Raw genomic sequence first — 17,613 nt, 5'->3', positions numbered from 1 at the left:
GCCTACTGCCATAGAGTGAGATGCGGTATCATGTGTGTCAAGAGAGGCCTACAGAGAAGCCTTGGCAGTCATCTGGCTCTTGGAGATTAGGGCTTGTGGTAGATGGTTCTGTGTAGATGGTCAATAAAATGAAAAAATTTTACTATATTTCATGTAGTCACATTTTGCCAACAAGGCATGGTGGAACTGCAGTGAAGCCAGAGATCGATTTATGGCCAAAGAGGTCCAGGCATTTGAGCCCCTTATCGTGAAAAGCTGATCTGGATCAGCACCATCTTTTTCTTTTGTTAACTACGTTGACCACCAGAGAGTTTGGGCTAGGGTGAGAAAAAAGGTACTCCGAGCCCTTGGCTACCACAAATTACTGCTTGTCAGCCTTCTTGTATGTAGGTAGGAGGGTAGTTGGTGTTTGCAAAATGGGATGGGCCAGTAACAAGAGGGCATCATTAGCAGTAGGGCTTGCCTTGAAAAGAGGTATGCAAGATATCTACCAACAATTGTTGAGATTCCTGTATCTTCTCTAGAGGGATCTGCAAAGTCTCAGCCAGTCTCTTGATCAGTTTCCGAAAGATGTTGAAATCATTAGCATAGGATGTAGGAGGAGGCATAACAACTTCATCTGGGGAGGAAGAGGATTTGTTTGAAGGGTGTGTCCCCTCCTCTGCCCCTAGTTCCTGTTCTTCCAAAGGGTCTCCCTATGGAAGAGAGTCCCATCTACTGGTGCCTACTCATTTTGATGGTTCTTCTTAATTGGGGACATCCTATAGAACTGGTCACTGTAGGGAGCCCCAGGTTCCAAAAAATACACTGTGGAGGAGCATAAGCAAAGGGGAAGGAATCCCACAGGTGTTCCTGCCAGGGAGGATGGGATGGACAATGACTAGCCCTTAGAGTCTCATCAACCGGGTATGCCACCAAAGGAGGCTGGAATGGGAAGGATTCCACCACCTGGAGAGAAATTTTCAAGTCAGAGGAAGTGTCATCCCCTGCATCCAAGGGAAGAGCTAGGGGCGTTGGTCCTGGTGCCCATGTTGGTATTGGAGGCCAAGAGAGTACTATCATCCACATCAGTACCGGTGGCTGACTTCATATGTGAAGGTGCAGAGGTACTGGAGGACATGTCAGGGCATGCATATATGTTGGTACTGGCAGGAAATGCCTCTCTGGTACTTGTAGTAGAGAGATTCAGTCCTTCCAACAGCTGGAGAACCTCCTGGAAGAGAAACATGGTCAGTACTGGTGATCCTGGGCACTACTCCTCAGGATGGGATGTGTCGAGCAGTACCAGAGACGATACAGATGGGCGGTCTGTATATTCATCAGATCTCAAGGAGCAATTCATAAGGAGTAGTTTCAATCTGTCCTCCCTCATCTTTCTGGATCTACGTTTGAAGCCGGAACAGACCTTACATTCAATGGGATGTGGGACTCTCTGAGGCAGCTGGAATGACCCTTGCTGAGGGGAAAGGACCAGGGACAGATCTGGCATGGTTTGAAGCCTATAGTTTTGGGCATAACCCATGTAAGACAGGCCGCAAACAAAAGAGAGGCTGTGGGGGTGAAGGCCATGACTACGAATGGGGTGCAAACCCTCATGGAAGTACAAACCAATGCTATAAAACGGAGAAGAAAACTACAAACTAAATAAAAAAGGTCAAAATACTAAAAAAGTAAAGAAGAAAATAGGCAAGCTAAGGAGCTAGCTAGCGGACACCGCAACACTCTGTCTCAAGCTATACAGGCGGCTGAGAAGGAACTGGAGTGGTGGTGCCTCTGTCCCTACCTATATACCCAAGGTCTGGAGCACAAGGCGCAGACCTGCAGACGCCGCTAACGAAAAGTCTTTGATCAGAAATGCGCACACATATATAGTTGGACAACTGGCAGGCACAATAACGTGAATAATAATTCATCCCACCCTCATTTACTGTATGTGTTACAGAGCACATAGCAACATGAAATGTCAATTTTAAGATAATGAATCAAACTGTAAACAACAATTTTCACTCCATCAGTCTCCTTACATTAAGGAAAAACTGGATAATGTGTTTTAAAATATGAAAAGCTTATATTTCTGAAACAAACCTTTTCCATTAGCTTACTTGCATGTAGGCTCAGACTATTGAAGAATATCTTTTTGCTTAACAAATGCATTTCTTCAATTGTGGTTAACAACATGGCTGCGCTGTTTCCCAAAATACCACTGAAACCAAAAAGAAAATACTTTGTTAAATCCAAGAAAGAAATATAAAACAGATCCAGATATTTTAATCAATGTTCAAGAATATGACACCAAGTCTAAAAGTTGGAAATGCACAGTGAACTGTCATAGGAAACAGCTTCCCCTATTAACTAATGCTAATAATAATTTGTAAGATAGGATGATTAGTGAGAACAAGCGCCACCAGCCAAGATAATAAACAATCTCTGCTATAACATATGCAGAACTTAAATTAAGTCATATATTCAATTAAAAAAAAATACTGGAATTACAGCTTTGTTAAAAAGAAAATTACCTGAGCATCCAATTCAGGTTTTGCCTTGGTGGATTTTTGTTTGTTTGAATGTTTAAAGCCAACAAGGAAGAGAAAATGCTAAATTTTCAGTTTTACAGCAAAAAAAAACGTAGTCCATAACGAAACTAACATTTTATTTTTTCAAGATGGGCTAAAAATATTTACCTATCCAATATGCTGCTGTCTTTTTAAATAAGTGGGAAAATACACTCAACTTTGTTTCTGCTACAGAGAACAAAATCCAAATGAGAAAGATGTGTTGATAACATCATTCCACCTCCCCTACTTTCCAGGTAAATGTGTCTCTTCACATATAAAACTGTACATTTTTAAAGTGTTGAAGAGTACGTGCTTGGCTACTGGAAGTGTAAAATTAGTTTATTAGTTTTACTACAACTGTTTTATACCCATTATGCCATGACACTTTTCTACACACTTCTTGCATATGAGTTTGTCGTCTAAACTAAAAGTAATTCTAAGTTACAGACTGTCTTGGGTAAAAACTATCATATCTGAGTGGGATTAACGTGACATCCTTAAAAAAAAATAGCAGCTTGGTTTTCAGACAACCATCAGCCCCAGTAAAGTCACCATCTCTCAAATTAGACCTTGTTATAGTAATTAGATCTGTTTTCCTCTATTTTTGAAAAAAACATTTGACTAGTAGGATCAGTACTATAATCTCTGATCTTTAAACAATACAGTATAGGCAGCAATGCCTATAGTTAAGGCTGCAAAACACTCCCCATTATAAGATTGTTTTCAGTTGCTTGTAACTGCTAAACTTTGGGCTTAAAAAAAATAAGTACTCTGGTTGTCTTCCTCACCTACTTTTGGAAAGTTTTAGCAAAAATGGTTCTGCCATTTTGAGAACAAGATAAGGAGAAAATATGCTGTTTAACTTATGTTAAAAAAAAAATCTTACAACTTTTTTATTGAGAAACTGTACTGCCTCATTCTTTAGAGTAGGGAATTAAAACTTGGCAGGCAGGTTGACTTTATGTCAGAGATGTGGCTTTTACTGTTCCCATGAAAAACTGCCAAGATATAAACTTCTGAAAAAAAAATCTCACAGTGTACCTATTCAGAGACGTGTAAAGCGTTGAAACTGAAGCTAAGGTTTGCACAGGTAACTTTAATTCTGGCATTTCCTAGCTTTTGAGTTTTTTTAATTTTGCAACCTTAATGTTCTTTTAATGTAGTTTTTTGTGTGAACTTTATCTACAATGCTACAGAGTGATAAAGTATGTCTATATGTTGAATTTTTTTTCCATTTACAGACAGATTTTTATTAAAATAATTGATTACTACTTCAAGTCAGGGCTGTGTCTTCCTCTTTGTTCTGTAAATGGCTGAGCACAGTCAGAACTCAAACAAACCAACAAACCCCCCCCCAAAAAACAAACAAAACAAAATAAAACAGAGCAAGTGTTTTTTACTGTACCAGAATTCATGCATGTTCAAACAGGAGAGTTACTTAACATGTTTTGTAATTTTGTATACCTGATTGTATGGTGATAGAACTTGAGAAGATTAGATATTTTGTATAATAAAACTGCTCCCGGTTCAGCAATGATCACCTGCTCAATTCTGACCTGTGAAACAAAAAATAATCATTTTTATTTATAGGCATATTCTGAAAAACAGCCTCGATGCTTTTACGTGCATGAGGGATATTCATGGACAAATAAACTTTGCAAGAAGCATAAGAACATCACATCGTCCACTTATATTGCAGAATTCCTCTTGAATAGGGCATTTCTTTGCAGCAAGTTGAAGGGCAGAAAACAAGCAGGTGTATGCCACTCCTTAAGAACGGCCCTGTTTCCCATAGTTTTGTATGTAACTTGTTGCTGGAAATTTCTATATAATGAGATCATTTTGTGGATTAGCACCAGTACATACTGGAATTCCACCCAGCCCCGAATAGCAAGAACAGCTGCAAAATCCCTAAATTACAATAGATCATCAATGGCAGCACTCAGCAGAGATGCAGAATAATCAGAACTGATCTATCAAGGGGTTTATTTAGTTTATTTTATCTGATTTAATCTCACCTCCTAGTCATGACCTCTAGCCAGTACTTTATCTTGAAAAGAGATGCTAACAGTAGGTAAGCAGATATATTTGAAGCTATTACAAAACATGTATTGACATGCTGACTGGGCCAAGAGATGCTGGATTACAGAGCAAAACAGGCCTCACTTTTTTTGTCTCCATGGCACATGCAGCCTCAACATGATCATAAGGGGGCTGCCCCACAATCAGTTTTTAGGCATTTAGGAAGCAATCATGGTCAGTGATTATTATAGCACTATTCCCCAAGTGCTTATATGTGACAAGTCCATCTACATATTGCTAACCATTCATCATCCTTCCAAATTATTTGTCTGCTGCTCAGTGTAGCATCCCAGGGTCAGATTCACAAAGAATATTAAGCATGGTGACACTGAGCATTGCCATGCCTAAAGTTTAGGCACCTAGAAGGTCACTGAGATTCACAAAGCCTGAGTTTGGCACATAGGCTCCCTATTAAATGAATGGGGAAAGACAGGTGCATCAGAATGGGATATACAAAAGCCACCACCCTAGGCAGTTCCTAGCCTAAGCTAGTCAATGGGAAGTGCCAAGCGAAGGGCATATATTAAACTTCACCCCTCTTGGGGATAGGTGCCTCTGTTTGGGCTGCAAGGAGGCATTTCCCTCTGCTTGGGATTCTCAGCTGCAAAACCTCACTTGGCATTAGGTAGCTATGCATTTTAGCAAGAAGCCAAGGGGAGGCCATGTAACTTAATGTCCAGTGGTCAGGGCACTCACCAAGGATGTTGAGTCCCCAGTTCAAATCACTGGACGGGGGGACTGGCTCCTGGGTCTCCCACATCCCAGGTGATACCCTAACAACTGTGCTAAAAGTTATAAGGGAGGTCCTCCACCCCCTATAGACAAGTTTGCCAGGCTGACATCTATCACCATCAAACTTTTTGATTTTTTTTTTTTTTTGGTTGTGTGTTTTGGGAGGACAGATATAGAATTCTTAGCATCCTATTTAATTGGCTTTAGTAGAATATCAAAACCTTTTAAATCAGAAGGAAAAAAATATTTTGTGATTTTTAACCACAGTCTCCTCTATGATGAAATGGGAGAGTAAGTCACTAAACTCAGATCAAATTTTTCGACTTTAATTTATATCCAGGTGCCTAAATAAAAGTGGCCGTATTTTTCCAATCCCATAGAAGCAAAAGAGAGTTGCAGATTTTCAGCCACTGAAAATTAGGCTGCTTTTTATTAGGGCTGTCAAACAATTTAAAAAATGATCCATCGCAATTAATCCTGAGATTAAACAAAATAATCACGATTAATCACTGTTTTGATTGTACTGTTAAACAATAACAGAATACCAATTTAAACGTATCAAATATTTTTTGATGTTTTTCTACATTTTCAAATATATTGATTTCAATTGCAACACAGAATACAAAGTGTACAATGCTCACTTTATATATTACAAATATTTGCACAATAAAAAGATAAACAAAAGATAGCATTTTTCAGTTCACCTCATACAAGTACTGTAGTGCAATCTCTTTATTGTGAAATCACAACTTATAAATGTAGAATTTTTTTTAAAAAGTCTGCACTCAAAAACAAAACAATGTAAAACTTTAGAACCTACAAGTCCATTCAGTCCTACTTTAGAACCTACAAGTCCATTCTTGTTCAGCCAATTGCTAAGAGACTGCACTAGAGATTGCTAAATTGCTAAAGAGATTGCACTACAGTATTTGTATGAGGTGAATTGACAAATACTGTCTTTTGTTTATCTTTTTTACAGTGCAAATATTTGTAATAAAACATAATATAAAGTGAGCACTGTACACTTTGTGTGTTGTAATTGAAATCAATATATTTAAAACTGTAGAAAACATCCAAAAATATCTGTAATAAATTTAAATTGGTATTCTATTATTGTTTAACAGTGCAATTAAATCTGTGATTAATTGCAACTTTTAAAAAATCTAGTTAATTTGTTTTGCATTAATCACTTGAGTTAACTGCGATTAATTGACAGCCCTACTTTTTATTTTAACTCATTTATTTTAGGCATCCAAGCTTGAAAATGGCGAACTTTAAGATCTACAAGCACAAGTAAAATATCATTAAGAAATGGGCACAATTTCTATTCCATATAACCAAACTATTTCTTCAATTGTTAGGAAATTACAAGGAAAGAGACATCTTTATAAATAAAGCCTAACCCATCAAAAAAGTCATATACAATCTGGTATATATTCAGATGTAATCAGAGAAGAAAAGTAAGTCCATCTTAAAATAAGTGTTACACTAACATTTAACATTCAAATGCTTAGGGAAAAAGAGGGTGCTGTGGTATATCGTAAGAAGTAAGTTTTGAAGTTGTGAAATGTTATGGCGGTTACATGATTAATGGTGCTTTCTCCTTTGTCTTTTCTTTCACAAACACACCCCCTTTCTGATCCTTCTTTCAATTTTTCACCTCTCCAGTCAAGGACATGGGGATATTTCAGCCACAGCCTGCTTTTTAGTATTTAGATTACCAGACATTTTACAGTATTAGTCAACTAGTCAGACAGAGTAAAATTCCTTAAAATATCGTAATTTTTCTACTTTAAAAAACAACTGATTTATAGCTTATATGGAATTTTGGTCAATTTCACGGTCATAGGATTTTTAAAATCCTAAATTTAATGATTTCAGATATTGCCATCTGAAATTTCATGGTGTTGTAATTGTAGGGGTCCTGACACAAAAAGGATTTGTAGGGAGCTGACAAGGTTATTATAGGGGAGGTTGTGGTATTGCTACCCTTACTTCTGTGCAGCTGCTGGCAACAGTAAAGCCATCAGAGTTGGGTAGTCAGAGAGCAGCAGATGCTGGCCGCGAGCTCAGTTCTGAAGGCAGAGCCACCGCCAGCAGCAGCGCAGAAGTAAGGATGGCATGGGATGGTATTGCCACCCTTACTTTTGCACTGCTGCTGGCGGGGCGCTGAACTTCAGAGCTGAGTGCCCAGCCAGCAGCCACTGCGGTCTGGCTGCCCAGCTCTGAAAACCGCGCAGAAGTAAGGGAGGCAATACCACACATTGCCTAAAATAACCTTGTGACCCCCCCTGTAACTCCCTTTTAGGTCAGGATCACCAATTAAGAAACGCTGGTCTCCCCTGTGAAATTTGTATAGTATAGGGTAAAAATACACAAAAGGCCAGATTTCATGATCCATGATGTGTTTTTCATGGCCGTGAATTTGTTAGGGCCCTAATAAAATCCCTCAATATTCAAGTTATGTATCTACCACTTGTGGTAATACACTGTTATTGTGTTCAGTTGATTTATATGACAAAATGCATTTTGCAATAAAAACACAACACAGCTTTAATGAGCAGCAGGCACACACAAACAAAATATTCCACCTTCAGAGGTCTGCAGACACCTTCTGTGATGTGCCCAACTACTTCTTGTACATTTTCTTCCACACCTACAGTTAAAAGAAAACATACAGTGAGCATTATACAAATTTACTTTAGTTTCTTTTCTTCCACACATTTGCTAATTTTGTTTCATCTTAGGTCATACCTCTCTACTAAAAGCAATTTACGTGCACCCTGGAAAAACTAGTACATAAGATACATATGCACTATGTACCACCATATGTTCCCTGCCATAGCATACCATAACACATACACCTCTAACCTGATATAAAGTGACCCGATAGAACGCGGGTTCGCATACAACGCGGTAAAGCTCCAACATGCTGCTCTGAGCAGCGTGTTAAGGGTGCCGGGCCTGGGCCGAGGGGTTGGATAAGGGGCAGAGGGTCTCAGGGGCGGTCAGTGGCTCCCTGGGAGGCAGGAGCTGTGGGGGGGCACTTTTGGGGGCCACGCAGTCCCAGAGTGGCCTGTGGGATCAGCGGGGGGCCAGGAGCAGCAGCCCGCTTCGCTTCCCTCGCCCCAGCCCCAGCCCATTCGCTCAGGGGTGGGGGTTTGGGGAAAGGGATCCTCCCCGCACTCACCGGCAGCAGTGGAAGCGGAGCAGCCTGGCCCCAGCCCGCTCCACTCAGCCTGTTCCCAGCCATGGTGCTCCGCTTCCAGCCGCAGGTGAGTGTGGGACCTTTCCCCAACACCCCCCCGCCCCTCGAGCAACATTGCTGGAGCCAGGGCTAGGAAAGCAGAGTGGACTGGGGCTGCGTCGCACCGCTTCCCGCTGCCGGTGAGTACGGAGGGCGTCCTTTCCCTAACCTCCACGCACTCACCGGCCGCAGGAAGCAGAGCAGCCTGGCCCCAGCCCGCTCCCAGACACGGTGCTCTGCTTCCCGCCGCAGGTGAGTATGTGGGGCGTTCTTTCCCCAACCTCCCCGCACCCACCAGCAGCGGGAAGTGAAGTGCCGCGGCTGGGAGGTGGTGGAGTGGAGCGGGCTGGGGCCAGGCTGCTCCACTTCCTGTCGCTGCTGGTGAGTGCCTGTCAGGGGCCGGTCAGGGAACAAGGAACGGGGAGAGGGGACAAAGCAAGTTCGATGTAACGCGGTCTCACCTATAACACAGTGAGATTTTTTTCTCCTGAGGACTGCATTATATCAGGGTAGAGGTGTACTTGTTCACTGGGACCTTAACTAGTTCAAGTGAATAGTGCAAACACAACCTTCCTCACAAAATAAACCAACAAAAAACAAACTTATTGTCCTATCTTCTTGTCATGAAACAGAAAAGCAGTACTGTCAAATTTATCCATCCAGAAATACCTGCTCTATAGGTCTCAATATAATACTGTCTAAAAATAATTGTAATTTAAAACCTATCAACACGAGATCAACCTCAGAGATAAACTGCAACTAAGAGTGGTTAAGCCACGTGATAAAATCAGGTGACACTAGGCCATGTTACTTCCCTATTTCACACCAAAACAGATTATCTTTCAGCCACAAAACGAAGACACGAATTGTGAACACTAATCCTTGGGAAGCAAGATCAGAGACAAGCCACATCATTTTGTATTAACGTGAGAGAGGTTGCTTATGGAGAAGCAACTAAAACAAGGCAACTTTTGCGAACAGGGACCGCTAACACGGAGTTTCAAGAGGGAGTTCTCCAGGTGAAGGAGGAGCAAATATGGGACCCTTGAGGTAAGCGGCTGTCTGTAGTGTGTGTTTGTATTTGGGGGTTACTTGGTGTGTGCTGAGCTTGTGTTTGTATGTTTGTTTGTTCGTTTGAAGGACTACGTGCTGTGGCCAGCAGTTGGAAGCTGTGAGCTTCTAAACAAGGTTTGAAATCTAGAAGCCTCTGTTCACTGGCTGAGCCTTAGTCAGGGGGTGGGGCTAACAAGAAGGCCAGGGCTTTCTAAAGCAGTGAGCAAGTGACCAGGAAGCTTTGCGACCAGGGACTGCTAACAGGGAGCTTTGAGAGGGAGTTGGGAAGGAGGCAAGGTACACTTGCCATTCTTTAAAACCTTTAAACTAAACTTTAATCAAAACTTCTTGATTTAAACAAAAACCCTATCATTAACCTAGGCAGCTGTAGGAGAGAATGCAGTCAGAAGCCCAGCAGCAGAGTGGGGGCTATCCTGTTTATTGTGCTCAGTGCAGCATGTATGGTTATCTGCCCTGTGGGAGGGTGGCATGTGTGTGCATTTGGTGCAAGGAGCTCCTGGCCCTCAGAGAGCGCGTATGGGCTCTGGAGGCCAGGGTGGTGGAACTGGAGGAGCTAAAGAAGGCAGAGAGGTATGCTGAAAAGGCTTTCCGGGACTCTGTAGATTTGTCCCACCTCTAGTCAGACAGCCCCAGCACTGTTAAGGAGGATGAAAGACCCAGGGAAGGAGAGCAGTCAACAGGAGCAGAGGGAAACCACTCTGAAACTTCCCATAGTTGGGACCTTCCTTCCAGATGATGATGGGGTATCCTCTCGCACTGAGGTTACCTCTCCGGGGGAGGGAACTCTGGTCATTAGGAAAAGGCAGGTGTTAGTAATGGGAGATTCGATCATTAGAAACATAGATAGCTGGGTTTGTGATGACCGGGAGAACCGTATGGTGACTTGCTTGCCTGGTGCAAAGGTTGCGGATCTCTCGAGGTATCTAGATAGACTTATGTGTAGTGCTGGGGAGGAGCCGGTGGTCGTGGTACATGTAGGTACCAATGACATAGGGAAGGGAAGGAGAGACATCCTGGAGGCCAAATTTAGGCTGCTAGGAAAGAGACTGAAATCCAGGACCTCTATGGTGGCCTTCTCAGAAATGCTTCCAGTTCCACACGCAGGGCCAGGTAGGCAGGCAGAGCTTCAGAGTCTCACTGCGTGGATAAGACGATGGGGTAGAGAGGAGGGGTTTAGATTTATTAGGAACTGGGGATACTTTTGGGATAGGGGGAGCCTATACAGGAAGGATGGGCTCCACCTAAACCAAAGTAGATTCAGACTGCTGGCACTTAACATTAAAAAGGTTGCAGAGCAGTTTTTAAACTAGGAGATGGGGAAAGCCGATTGCTGCAGAGGCGCATGTGGATCGGACAGAGACTTCTCTTAGAGGAGAGTCTATTGATAGAGAGTCTCTAGGTTTTAGTCAGAAGGAGAGGATGGAAAAGGATAAAGTATGGGCCAGTTCAGATTAGAAACATGCACATAAAAAAGAATCTGACACATCAGAAAAGGGCAGACAAATAAACAGTGACAAGTTTTTAAAGTGCTTGTACACAAACGCTAGAAGTCTAAATAATAAGATGGGTGAATTAGAGTGCCTCGTGTTAAAGGGGGATATTGATATAATAGGCATCACAGAAACCTGGTGCAGTGAGGACAATCAATGAGACACAATCATTCCGGGGTACAAAATATATCGGAAGGACAGAACAGGTCATGCCTTGGGCCGGGGGGGGGGAGTGGCACTCTATGTGAAAGAAAATGTAGAATCAAATGAAATAAAAATCTTAAATGAATCCACATGTTCCATAGAATCTCTATGGATAGTAATTCCATGCTCTAACAGTAGGGATCTATTATCGACCACCTGACCAGGACAGTGATAGTGACAATGAAATGCTGACAGAGATTAGAGATGCTATCAAAATAAAGAACTCAATAATAGTGGGGGATTTCAATTATCCCCATATTAACTGGGTACATGTCACCTCAGGACGAAATGCAGAGACAAAATTTCTCGATACTTAAATGACTGCTTCGTGGAGCAGCTGGTACAGGAACCCACAATGGGAGAGGCAACTCTCGATCTAGATCTGAGTGGAGCGCAGGATCTGGTCCAAGAAGTAACTATAACAGGACGGCTTGGAAATAGTGACCATAATATAACAACATTTAACATTCCTGTGGTGGGAAGAACACCTCAACAGTCCAACACTGGGGTATTTAATTTCAGAAAGGGGAACTATGTAAAAATGAGGAGGTTAGTTAAACAGAAATTAAAAGGTACAGTGACTAGAGTGAATCCCTGCAAGCTGCATGGACACTTTTCAAAGACACCATAATAGAGGCTCAACTTAAATGTATACCCCAAATTAAAAAACACAGTAAAAGAACTAAAAAAGAGCCACCCTGGCTTAACAACCATGCAAAAGAAGCAGTGAGAGATAAAAAGGTATCTTTTAAAAAGTAGAAGTCAAATCCTAGTGAGGTAAATAGAAAGGAGCATAAACGCTGCCAAATTAAGCGTAAAAATGTAGTAAGAAAAGCCAAAAAGGAGTTTGAAGAACAGCTAGCCAAAAACTCAAAAGGTAACAACAAAATGTTTTTAAGTACATCAGAAGCAGGAAGCCTGCTAAACAACCAGTGGGGTCCCTGCATGATCGAGATACAAGAGGAGCACTTAAAGATGATAAAGTCATTGCGGAGAAACTAAATTAATTCTTTGCTTCAGTCTTCACGGCTGAGGATGTTAGGGAGATTCTCAAACCTGAGCAGCCTTTTGTAGGTGACAAATCTGAGGAATTATAACAGATTGAAGTGTCATTAGAGGAGGTTTTGGAAGTAACTGAGAAACTTATCAGTAACAAAAAGAAAAGGAGTACTTGTGGCACCTTAGAGACTAACCAATTTATTTGAGCATGAGCTTTCGTGAGCTACAGCTCACTTCATCGGATGCATACCAAACTGTATGCATCCGATGAAGTGAGCTGTAGCTCACGAAAGCTCATGCTCAAATAAATTGGTTAGTCTCTAAGGTGCCACAAGTACTCCTTTTCTTTTTGCGAATACAGACTAATACGGCTGTTACTCTGAAACTTATCAGTAACAAGTCACCGGAACTAGATGGCATTCACCCAAGAGTTCTGAAAGAACTCAAATGTGAAATTGCAGAACTATTAACTATGGTTTGTAACCTGTCCTTTAAATCAGCTTCGTATCCAATGACTGGAAGATAGCTAACGTAACGCCAATCTTTAAAAAGCGCTCTAGAGGTGATCAAGGCAATTTCAGACCAGTAAGTCTAATGTCCATACCGGGCAAATTAGTTGAAACAATAGTAAAGAATAAAATTGTCAGACACATAGAAGAACATAAATAGTTGGGCAAAAGTCAACATGGTTTCTGTAAAGGGAAATCATGTCTTACCAATCTATTAGAGTTCTTTGAAGGGGTCAACAAACTTGGACAAGGGGGATCCAGTGGACATAGTGTACTTAGATTTCCAGAAAACCTTTGACAAGGTCCCTCACCAAAGGCTCTTACGTAAGTTAAGTTGTCATGGGATAAGAGGGAAGATCCTTTCATGGATTGAGAACTGCTTACAAGAGAGGGAACAAAGGGTAGGAATAAATGGTAAATTTTCAGAATGGAGAGGGGTAACTAGTAGTGTTCCCCACGGGTCAGTCCTAGGACCAATCCTATTCAACTTATTCATAAATGATCCGGAGAAAGGGGTAAACAATGAGGTGGCAAAGTTTGCAGATGATACTAAACTGCTCAAGACAGTGAAGACCAAAGCAGACTGTGAAGAATTTCAAAGAGATTTCACAAAATTAAGTGACTGGGCAACAAAATGGCAAATGAAATTTAATGTGGATAAATGTAAAGTAATGCACATTGGAAAAAATACCCCCAACTACACATACAATATGATAGGGGCTAATTTAGCTACAACAAATCAGGAGAAAGACCTTGGAGTCACTGTGGATAGTTCTCTGAAGACGTCCACGCAGTGTGCAGCGGCAGTCAAAAAAGCAAACAGAATGTTAGGAATCATTGAAAAAGGGATAGAGAATAAGACGGAGAATATCTTATTGCCCTTATACAAATCCATGGTATGCCCAAATCTTGAACACTGTGTACAGATGTGGTCCCCTCATCTCAAAAAAGATATACTGGCATTAGAAAAGGTTCACAAAAGGGCAATTAAAATGATTAGGGCTTTAGAACGGGTCCCATATGAGAAGAGATTAAAGAGGCTAGGACTTTTCAGCTTGGAAAAGAGGAGACTGGGCGGGGGAGGGGGGGAAATATGATAGAGGTATATAAAATCATGAGTGGTGTGGAGAAAGTAAATAAGAAAAAATTATTTACTTATTCCCATAATATAAGAACTAGGGGCCACCAAATGAAAGCAATGGGTAGCAGGTTTAAAACAAATAAAAGGAAGTTCTTCACACAGTGCACAGTCAACTTGTGGAACTCCTTGCCTGAGGAGGTTGTGAAGGCTAGGACTATAACAGGGTTTAAAAGAGAACTGGATAAATTCATGGAGGCTAAGTCCATTAATGGCTATTAGCTATTATGGGTAAGGAATGGTGTCCCTAGCAGCTGTTTGTCAGAGGGTGGAGACGGATGGCAGGAGAGAGATCACTGATCATTACCAGTTAGGTACACTACCGACAGTGGCCAATGCCAGGTACCCCAGAGGGAGACAGGATACTGGGCTGGATGGACCTTTGGTCTGACCCAGTATGGCCATTCTTATGTTCTTAATTACACTGAATTAAGAGTTTTAATGCCATAAATTGGTAAATCAATAGTCACTCAGAAATTTAACATGTATAAACATTGACAATAAGGAAAATCAGCTAACACACGCATGATACACCTATTTTGTAACTACTACTATCTAAAAGAAACATTCCTGATTTTGCATTATCCCTTTTAATACTTTACCTGTAAGGCTATCTGGAGCCCTCACATTTTAGTGCTCATCAGAACAACAATAAATCCTTGCCCACATACACAAGATGCGATTAAAAATAGGTTAAAAATTAAAAAAAAAATCTAAATCTTAATGCATATGGGCTAAATTTTAAGTTGCAGAAAAGTAAAAATTCAGGTAGTAATACTTTACACACAGCAACAATGATTTGTTCATATTGCATACACATACGTACATTAATGTAGATTGTTTTTGCATTTAATTTGGTAATTTTCATTTAATAAAAATAAACCTGTCAGCTCTGTTAATTGCACAATAGTTTGCCACGCTGACCCAAAAGATTACAGGACACTTTTTTTCCCCAAAGTCACAGAGTTTCAGAAGGCACCTGCACAGTGGCAGAAAGCAGATGTGAGTAACTGGCAGGGACAAATCTAGTATCTTTCTCCCACTCAGTTTTGGATGCTTCTTTACAGTGGCGTCCCTTTAACTTCACAGGATGGGGAGTCTCTGTTGCTTCCCTTTAGCAGAATTCTTGAGATTTCTCCCTTCCTGTGGAGCTCAGGAACTCTGCAAGAGAGGAAAGTCTTTGCTATTTCTTTCTGCTGGAGCAACTAAGCTCCACAGAAGGAGAGAGAATCTCTCTTTTCTGGCTCTACAAAGTGGGGAGTTAAATTTCTTTGCACTTGCTATTAGCCCTTTCAAATTTAAAACAGCACAGTTGTTGGACTAAATTAAAAGTTAGAATTTGAAATGCAAAGCTTTTAAATAGTTTAAAACTATTTTCAACCATGTGATTATGTGCTATTTGACTATTTTTATTAAAAAACAAAGGGCAGTTTTCTTAAAATGTGAGCTTGGACTTTTCACATTTTTCTTCAAATGTGTCACTTGAGCCTTGAACAGTTTTTCCTCCATCAACACCAAACCTCCATCCTCCTCACTCTCCCCGAGCCCAACACCCTCCATTCTGTAGGGAGGGATGGACCTATGGCCTTGTGTTCGCAGACTAAAGGAAGTTTTCAGATTCATACATTTTTCTTGTCTTCATTGCTGATGGATTCATAGACTCTACAGGGGGCTTCCTAAGAACTGTGAATTTTGGGAGGCAGATCATTGAAGTTAATAACTATTTAACTACAAAAATGATTTATGATAGAATTAAGTTGTGGCATCTTACTGAGCTACCTCACTGTGCCACACCAGTCATCTGAAGGCTACATCAGTTGAGGGTTACACAATGATCTTTTATTACCTTAGCTGCCATACTCAATAATGACCAAGTAGCAGCTTTCCATGTTTATTTGTACGAGGCATATAATCTCTTAGCTCAGGATGTAGCTACTGCTCATGGCTTGATCCAGTTCCCACCTAAGCCTTCCATTTGATATCAATGGGAGTTGGAATAGGCCCTTAGTGAGTAGTCTCACCTAGCAGGCTTATAGATGATTTGGAGTCCTTTCCTCACAAACTGCGGGAGAATTTTCAAGCAGGATATCAGTCTTTAACATCTCTGTACACCATGTTCTCTCCAGAATGCTTGGAATTTGGAGAGAATGACAAGTGACCTATTTTTGTGGGAAATGAAATTTTACTTTAAGCTTAAATGCTGGGTTTACCTTAAGACTACATTGTTGGAGTGCAGCTTTCCCCAGGAGACTCCCAGTTTTGCATAGCCTGTCGTGGGTTCTCAATTAGGTGCCAGATTCTCCCAGAAAACTAAACAGGGAATTGTGGTCAGACACTCTTCCCATGCACACTCATAGTTTTCATATCCTCAGATATGTTGGTCCAGTCTATGGCTAAGGGTGGTTATGGTTACAGACACTACGAGTGTGTGTGGCAGAGCATCTAACCCCCAATTCCTATTATTTGACCTCAGAAGGGAGCATTTAAGTAGAGAGCCTTACACTCCCAGTATATAATGATTTCAGAGAGGAGGTGAGGGTGTGGGGAGAGGAGTGGCTGTAAAGCACACAGCAAAAGCAGAGCATGGAGATGGACTCTGTGATTCCAGCTTTCAGAGAGCTCTTCCTAAGAGAGTGTCTCCTCCTAAAAGAAGTGGAAGCATAGGGCTCCTGTGGCACATGTAAAATTAATGGAATTGACATGTCTTTTCCTCTTCCACACCCCACAGCAGTGTCTGGGCTTCTTGCTTCTTAAATGTATTAAACACGGTACAAAAAAGTATTCAACTTTTATAGCCTATAACTGGAGCAGAACTGATAATGTGGTGAGAGTTGGGGATAGGAGTAGAAAATGTTTAAACATTTTCAAAGGACAAAATATACATAACCACAAAATGGACAAAATTTCCACACTTCTCAATCTTTGGCCTTATTGTCGTTTGACTGAAACTGGGAGCTCTTCCAACACCCTTCTTGCTGATGTGACATCTATTAGGAATGCCACTTTCTATTTCCAAAAGTACAAGAAAATAAGTGTGTGTTAAACAAGTCAGATTAAATTTAAATCCCAGGGCAGGGCCTTGTAAACCAGTTAAGGTTCAAGTAGCTGTTTGTATCTCAGTATGACAAAAACTTGGCTTTCACTGGTTATAGGTGAGGCAAGTATGCTCAGCTGTAACAAGCCCCTGGTTGTAGCTACAGAGATAGATCACACTGGCATCTTCTACAGGGATTACCACTGCACTACTGAGAACAAGTCCAAATCTGCCTCAAAAACTGCAGGCAGGCTGAAGACTCAATGCAGGCTCTGTGGACTAGCTAATGCAGAAGAATTTGAAGATTATGGAGTTGCAGGGGCCCTATTTGGCATTTGGACCATTTTAATGGTGATATGGTACAAGATGGAAGGAAGCCAGACTTGATCCATAGGCTGAGCAGGAGCATGCAGGATAGGCTGTTAGAAAAATATTTGTTTTCTAGAAAAAGTAAATCTGATACCAAAATCCCCAAGATACAAGCAGGGTACCCTACAATGGCATTTTTACGAAGTTCCTTTTCAGAAATTCACTTGAGTTCTGAAGTCT

At 41.2% G+C, this 17,613-nt stretch overlaps 1 protein-coding gene across 1 annotated transcript in view; it reads right to left on the bottom strand.

The window, feature by feature from the left end:
* Positions 1-17,613, bottom strand: part of COG6 (component of oligomeric golgi complex 6) — a 101,517-nt gene that overhangs the window by 32,946 nt on the left and 50,958 nt on the right. Inside the window, exons 11-13 of the mRNA XM_077810697.1 lie at positions 7,961-8,025; positions 4,020-4,111; positions 2,086-2,203 (exon numbers count right to left, since the gene is read on the bottom strand). Coding sequence (XP_077666823.1) covers positions 2,086-2,203; positions 4,020-4,111; positions 7,961-8,025 — 275 coding nt within the window. The remainder of the gene's footprint in view (positions 1-2,085; positions 2,204-4,019; positions 4,112-7,960; positions 8,026-17,613) is intronic.

The sequence above is a fragment of the Eretmochelys imbricata genome, chromosome 1 (genome assembly GCF_965152235.1).
Source record: "Eretmochelys imbricata isolate rEreImb1 chromosome 1, rEreImb1.hap1, whole genome shotgun sequence".
Taxonomy (NCBI): domain Eukaryota; kingdom Metazoa; phylum Chordata; order Testudines; family Cheloniidae; genus Eretmochelys; species Eretmochelys imbricata.
The sequence above is the reverse complement of the archived record's forward strand: the minus strand, read 5'-3'. Positions and strand labels throughout refer to the sequence as shown.